At 33.5% G+C, this 7824-nt stretch overlaps 1 protein-coding gene and 1 long non-coding RNA gene across 2 annotated transcripts; one reads left to right on the top strand and one right to left on the bottom strand.

The window, feature by feature from the left end:
- Nucleotides 1-1061: 1061 nt before the first annotated feature.
- Nucleotides 1062-2724, bottom strand: LOC126865889 (uncharacterized). Its single transcript, XR_007689715.1, has 3 exons — nt 2480-2724; nt 1972-2205; nt 1062-1820 (listed from the first exon to the last, which is right to left on the bottom strand). It is a non-coding gene; the product is annotated as an uncharacterized LOC126865889 (long non-coding RNA).
- Nucleotides 2725-6613: 3889 nt separating this feature from the next.
- On the top strand, nt 6614-7815 carry LOC126865721 (venom serine protease Bi-VSP-like). The gene is made up of 2 exons (XM_050618567.1): nt 6614-6784; nt 7113-7815. The coding sequence occupies exons 1-2, from the start codon at nt 6653-6655 to the stop codon at nt 7266-7268; spliced, it is 288 nt and encodes a 95-aa protein (XP_050474524.1). The 5' UTR covers nt 6614-6652; the 3' UTR covers nt 7269-7815.
- The last annotated feature ends 9 nt before the right edge of the window (nt 7816-7824 follow it).

The raw sequence follows: 7824 nt of genomic DNA, 5'->3' as shown, positions 1-7824 counted from the left end.
GTGAATCCATATTCTGGCGAATTGTCTTTTCACAAATGAAGCTTCTGAAGAACGGAATTGATACAATAACTACTGTTCATTCATAACTACTGTTGTAAGAATCTATATATTTGTCTATCTATATCTATATATATCGATCTATATATATTTGTCAGAATGTCATTTTATCAAAAAACCCATCCTCTGTAATCATAGTTTAACGAAGCATAATTAATAGAAGAGGTAGAGCGTTAAGTGGAGATGATTTAATCACAGTTAAGTAGATAAATCTCTATATTAGTCTCTTTAATTAAAATGTCCTACGTTTTATTTGCGTCATTTTTTTTCTTCATCCAATTTAAAATGTTTAAATAACAATAGCCTATACAATATAATTTTATGTAAAAAAAATTGATTATACCATGTTTATTACAGATATTTAACATTTTTGTGTACATACAAAATTTAGATTATACCTCGCTTGAGAACAAAAATTCTATTTGTTTTCCTAACATGTACTAATAATTATTGATCAAACTAGAAAAAGCTGGAGGAGATTACTTAGGAAGATTACTTAGCATCTTATATTCCTGGCAAGAGAAAATGAAAAATTCGTTTCTTCTCTTTGCTTCCCTGTTCCTTCTTTCCTCCTTTTTCCCTTTTTACATCGCGTTGTTTTACATCGCAATTTACATTTATTTGTAAAGTTTGAATCTTCTCGATATTGAAGATGTTGAAGCTGCAAGTATGTATTTCATTTTAATCCATTCGAGACCGAGATTTAATTGTAAGACGATACCTAGGTGTCGGTACGATCTGAATGTTTAGTTAGAATGATTCTGTGTTTTACTCTCTCCAGGGTATCCTTTTCATACTTTGATTTTAAATCGATGACAATCTTAAATAGTATGCCTCATATTTTTAAAATATAAAATTATATACTATGTTATTCTATAATGTATTATGTACAGTCATATATATATATATATAATAATTCTATATTGAAAAAAATATGAAATTAACATGATATATACATTACTACATAAGTTATATATAAAATATGTATACTATACCCTTGCCTACTGACTGATATGAATTTCTTTCGGTCTCGAATGCGTTAAAAGAGAGCGCAAAGAAGGCGAAATTACTTATTGTAATTAGTAAAACGACCTGAGAGGCAGACAGATACAAGAAAGAAGGAATATTATATTAGCGGCATTATCATGTTTTTGCTCTCTTTAAGTCTTTCATCGAGACAGACAATCTACAGGTATTAATCGACCAATTTCTCCAAGCTGATAACTTCGAATTGATGTTTCTATATAAGAAGTGTTATGTGTTAATCTGTCTAAATGTTTAAAAGGTGTTATAAATTAAATGTTGTTAAACGATACGTAATTGCCTTTTGATCGTAAATTTTACTATCAAGGGGTCTTTTATGTATGCGTAATCATTGTGAATTATAACAATTTATGTGATCGATATTAAAGGTGTTTAAAAGCATGTAGTTTTTTTCTATATTACTATTCTCCTATATTATTATCCTATATTATTATAGCATTCCTATATTATTATAATATCCAATTACATGTTGATACACAAGATATACAGATTATTATTTATAACGTTTTGGTTTTCTTAATTGAGTCATTCATTTAGTACAAATGATAAGAAATTAGTAATAATTCACAAAAAAAGGATATCGTAGTAGAAATATTATAAAAAAACATTTTCTGTTTTAGTGTAGAGTTACTCCTTCTTACAGACAGTGTCGTACAAATCTGTACGTCTCTGAGAAAATGTAGGTATCTGAGCCCTTACTTCCTCAACAACTTTTAGATCTGATAGAAAAAAGAAACATACGAAGTAATAAGTAATGCTTACTAATAAATTCAACAAATACAGAGGAAGATGGCTAAATCGATAAATTAACGAGACTAAAAATTAATTACATCATGGATCTCTCGCTTTTAATTTTAAGCTGTAAATTACCGATATCGGTGACTGCCATATTCTCTTGAGTTTCCAAATCGTAAAGAATCTTTCCCCAGGGATTGGTCAACTGTGTATGTCCCCATGCGACGTAACTTGCTTAAGGAACACGAGCCGGTGATATGCAGGCAACGTATAATTGATTATCATTCGCTCTGAAACGCTGAAGTAATGACCAGTGCAGTGGTCCAGTGGTCATATTGAATGCCGCTGGATATATCAGCATTTGGCAACCTAACCCAGAGAAGCAGGAAATATGAAGCCACCGAATACCAATTAACTTCGTAGTTGCACGGTTCACATTCCATCATTTCTGAATATGCGAGGACAGTCCTCTTATTGTGCTTTTAATTCTTTTATTTGTTTCATTTTCAGCAAATATACTGGTTTTTTAAATTAAGCTTCTTTTTATACAGAGTTACAGATTATATTAATTTTATATAGAATATATTTAAGAAAGATATTTAATTTTTTGCTAGTTAAGTATTGATCGATTAAGTTACTGTACCTTTGTTCCGATAAATGCGTGCCATTTCCTCGAATCTAATATCATAGCAAATGCCAATACCTATTTTGCAGCCCTTCACATCGAACGTCGTTAGGGAGTTACCAGGACTGAGTGAATCACTCTCTCGAAAAGTAATCTTATTAGGAATGTCGATGTCGAATAGATGTACCTAATAACATAAAAATGTGGTCGCTAATTCTATTGCTGCAACTTTTGTAATTTAATATCAAAGTTACCAACTCCTAAACTTTAATTATTTTTTATTTAATAACTGACAGCGTTTTTATCACTTTCTTTTATTAAAAAATCTTATCATTTAATAATGTTTAAAAAGGAGAAAAAATAAGTAGAATAATATTTTAAGTATGTGAAAAATTTATACAACAACAAACACATTACAACAAAAATGGGCGTTTCCCGTATCATAACGTATTTTATAAACCGTAAATTATAGAATTGGTTATAGTATACGTATGTACATATGTATATTCCTAAATTATTCCTAGATAGAGTCACTTTCTTCACCCCAATATTTTCAAATTCAAAGCCATAAAGGAATATATTACTTACCTTTCGGTGTTTTGCTATCAAAGTTCCATCGGGACCCCAAATAGTACAGGTATTGTACAATTTAGCGCCCTCTATTTCAGGCATCGTACCACCAACTACATAGATGTTGTTTTCTTTAGCTGCGTTCGATGAAGCAACGCTCGTTTCACCATCAGGAATACTCTCGGCGTATTTTGGAAAGTACTCTGCATTGCAATATTTCAATTAATGAAGAATAACTGTCTTTTGTTCCAACCATAAATTAAATTGAAATGTTTGTCAGTTTTTTATTTTTTAAATTATTAAAATAACTAAGTTTTATATTTCGACTTAATTAAATATGCAATTACTTAGCTAATAGTATATATAATAAATTGTTTCTACAGGTTCAAAATGAAAAATGAATATTTAGAAATATTTAATTACGACAATGCTATTTGTGTTAGCATCAGTGGCTTGTTACTCAACGACTTTGCTAGTACTTTTTGAAACATAAAGTTAGTTTTCAATTAACACTTATACTAGAGGCGGAATTATAAATGCAAAATAATTGATAATACTAATTTATAAGTACCTAATTATTAGTATCTTAAAAAATATATTTATACAAAAATCACGATAATCATGAAAATGGGGAAATCCTATATTCTCGAATCAATTCACAATTTATTTTGTATATTAATTAGATTCCGCGCTCATCAGTACGTACTCACTGGCGACATCGAGAAAATGTATCGGCAATTCCTCGTACGACCAGAGGATCGGAAATATCAAAGGATATTATGGCGCAGCGCGAGTGGAGAAACAGAAACATATGAGCTTAACACCGTAATACTCTTATCATAGAAATAGAAGCAGTCCTCAATTCCCGCCCGCTAACTCCTATCTCCACCGATCCAAATGATCTCCTAGCCCTCACTCCCGGACATTTCCTCATTGGCGATTCATTAATGTGCTTACGTGATCGAGATTTCAGAGACATTCCATCGAACCGACTCTCCAAATGGCAGCATATCCAACAGCTTAAACAACATTTTTGGAACCGCTGGCATAAGGAGTATTTGAACGAGCTAACCAACCGCAATAAATGGAGCAAGGGTGGACACAGCATCCAAAAGGGCACAATCGTCATCCTCAGAGAGGACAACGTTCCCTCCATGCATTGGCCTCTGGGCCGAGTTATCAAGGTTCAACCAGGCGCCGATGGTGTCATCCGGACAGCTACAGTTCAGACGGCAAAGAGCATTTTGGATCGGGGCGTCAAAAGGCTTGTCCCACTGCCAATTCAACCCGATCTCGAGAAACCCGAACAACTAGCCACCGAGACGAAATAAGATGGGAACTTCAACCACACCTCGCTAGTTTGATCGGTACCCTCTCAACGGGGGGAGAATGTTACGCCATGCGGCTTACAATAGGTCATATTCTTAACTATCGATCGCGGCACTATAATGTCGCAGACGGATCGTCGCGTCTGCCCGGCAAACAAACATGGTTCATTAAGCAGGGCGACTTCCAGAAACGTCGACTCGTGGCCCGTATTTTACCTCGCGTAAAAGAATGTGGCGTGATCCGAACGTAGTGGGGGTCGCCTTCCAGAAAAAACGAAAAAAATCGAAAGGCGTTCAGAACTTTTCGAGAAGTCGAACCGTCAACACATGTGGTATGTCGCGCATTACTTATCAACCAAAACGCAGTTACATTTTTTTTGTTCCATTTATATCTTTCTAGTTAATAAGTTGTTGAAATAAACATTAATTTATTTGTGTTAATTCTGTGGAATTTCATTGAACTACCCTTATTATCATAATCGAAATAAGGGGATCGATCAGTTCGTGGCGTCGATTATTTAATCGTAATGGGAACTTACAACTCTCGTTGCCGTGCTATCTCGCGATCGCGTCTCTCCGCGAACGGTCGAAACAAAATGATTCACTAAAAACTGTCCTGAATTCCTAAGAATTTATTTACCGCAAAACTGACAAAGTGTTTATTTAAAACATGAGGTTGAAGGTAGTCCTTTTCTTTCATTTCATTCATTTTCATTTTCTTTCTTAAGTATGGCTAACACAATATCTAATCAATTAAAATTTTATATTTTCACGTAAAAAGTTTCTTTAGATAATTATTATCAACATGATGACTAACTCTTACGGATTAATACGTGTCTGTAGGGCAATCCGGTGGACTTGATCGGCCTTTTACTTCGAAAGTTGAGTAATCGGTGTCGCTTTCTTACGCATCTTTGAACTGTATAAATGTTTTAAAATTGTTTGATCCAGAATGTACCACACCGGACAATCAAGAAGGCAGGTGCCTTGACTACAGAAAATGTAAACCTCTGCAAGAAATATGGCAGATACAGTACCGTACAGCCACCGATTTTTATAGACGATCAGTGTGCAGATACCAGGGCAATGTTACGATCGTTTGCTGTCCGAACGATCCAAACAAAGAGAAGAGAGAAATTTTAATAAAAACTGTGTATAAGTATAAGGCTTTGCGACCACCATACTGTGGTTTTAGCAACGTCTCTCATACCAGGGTGGTCGATGGTAAACCAGCTGAACTTGGTACGTTTTATGTCTTTCTTTCCGATTAATAATAAGCCATTTACTGCAAAGAATGAACTTTAAAGGCATTAAACAGCACATCAATGTACATTTCAATTAGACTAAATAATAATGCTATGATTTTATCGGTAGTAACTTTACTTATTAACTTGAATTATTTCTTTCTTTTACTTCATGTTAGGAAGAGTATCTTTTTGCTTGAAATAAAAAATTGATATAGGAGTAATAATATGGATAGAGATCAAAAACTGTTAGGGCAGAAATTACACGTTTGAACTTTATAGTTCAGTATAGTTCAAATAGAAATTATATAGAATTATTTAATAATTTGTATTCCACTGGAATAAAAATTTAATTTCTGTCTTTATCAAATCTCTATTTCAGAGTATTTGTACGTATGTACTTATCGTCTGCTGTATGATCGAATATCGAATAGGTAATAATCGTTGTTACCCGTTATGTGAGAAAAAATTATGTATATTCACAACTATGACTATTGCATTTTAGGCGCTTGGCCATGGATCGCTGCATTAGGTTTTCGTAATCCCCGAAACCCAGACAAACCACTATGGAAGTGCGGAGGTTCCCTGATATCGGCTAGGCATGTTTTGACCGCAGCACATTGTGCACATATGGATGGAATAGAAAACATACACAATCATAATATTGTCATTCTTAGATTGGTGGAGGAGGTGCCATTTTCGAGTAAGTCCTCAAATATATATATATATATATATGCTATTGAGTATTACTGAAGTATCATATCCTGAAATTTCTTACTGTACACATATATTGTGTCATAAAGCGTGTATAATTCTTTCTCATACTTTTGGTCATTCGTTTCCTGCATTTTCATTTATTTTTTTATTTTTCAGGGTACGTATATCCCATTTGTACGAATGAGCAACTTCGTCGGCTATAACCCCCTTGTTGCTGGATGGGGAGCATTAAGATATAGTAAGTGATATCAATTTTATAATAAAATTAAATAGTTCCAGTCTTAAATATCTTTCTTATTTTCTTCGTAGGACGACCACGACGTAATGCATTAATGGAAGTACAAATGCCAGTGATTAAGAACGCCGAATGCAAAATAGCTTATTCCAAATTTCCTAATGCACCTGATATCACTGATGGTATAATATGCGCCGAACATGCTCAGGGTGGAGAGGATTCTTGTACGGTAATTAAGTTACAAAGTTACTACAAACTATACGGTATCTGAAGACACGTCGATTCGAATTAACATCAAATCGACGTCTTAAACATTAAAAATAATAGATAAACACAATTTAATAGTTTTGCCCACTTCTCACACCTCGTTATGGTATTTAATCTAATTTCCTTCTAATCTTAGTTTTGCTCAAAATACATATAACATGTACGTTATAAATTGGAGTATTTCAATACACAAATCAATAGAAGATTATTACTGTATATAAGTATAATTTCAATACAATTCGATCGATATATTTCAGTATCTTTGATTAAAAATTTAACGATCCTTTCAGGCTGACCGCGGCGGACCACTGCTGATACAACATGAATTAACCTCGTATTTAATAGGTATTGTGTCTTATGCTTATAAGTGCGGCACAGCTGGGTATCCCAGCGTTTACACTAGGGTCACATCGTACCTTGACTTCATTCTCCAAGCGATGCAATAATATGATATTACTGTTCCATAAATATCATTGTGTAAAAAACGTAAAGTTGGATTTTCTTATTGTGGAGATAAGAAACAGCTCAAATTTACATTGTTTTGTACGTTACAAATTATAGGCTTAAAATGTACGAAATGTAACTTTGAAACGACACTAATTTTTTACGCACGATAAACCTCCACGACTTAGGTATGTAAAGATGATAAACGTGTATTAATTCTATTAATTTGGTAATAATAAACCAACTTTCTGAGAAGTTCTGTAAATTTCGTTTCTGTTGTATCAAGAGAATAATGGAATATTCCACTTAGATCGTATACTTCTTGTACGTACGTACAAAATTTTCCGGCTAATCTAAAACACTTCATAAGATAGAGAGCTTCTGGAAATTCGGACACAGAGAGTGCATAAAATACAAGATAAGTCTCGTGTCTTTCAAAATTATTTTTTATTCGCTAAAAACGTCCTGTGTACTCATGCAATCACATGCAACCTCGAAACTTCACTTATTTTTTATCACTTTCCAATTCAATACACAGTTTCAGCATTTTTGACTATA

The sequence above is a fragment of the Bombus huntii genome, chromosome 1 (genome assembly GCF_024542735.1).
Source record: "Bombus huntii isolate Logan2020A chromosome 1, iyBomHunt1.1, whole genome shotgun sequence".
Lineage (NCBI taxonomy): Eukaryota > Metazoa > Arthropoda > Insecta > Hymenoptera > Apidae > Bombus > Bombus huntii.
The sequence above is the reverse complement of the archived record's forward strand: the minus strand, read 5'-3'. Positions and strand labels throughout refer to the sequence as shown.

Coding starts and splice junctions, on each gene's coding strand:
- LOC126865721 (XM_050618567.1), top strand. CDS start 6,653: ATGGAAGTACAAATGCCAGTGATTAAGAACGCCGAATGCAAAATAGCT. Junction 6,785..7,112: donor GTGGAGAGGATTCTTGTACG/GTAATTAAGTTA, acceptor CGATCCTTTCAG/GCTGACCGCGGCGGACCACT.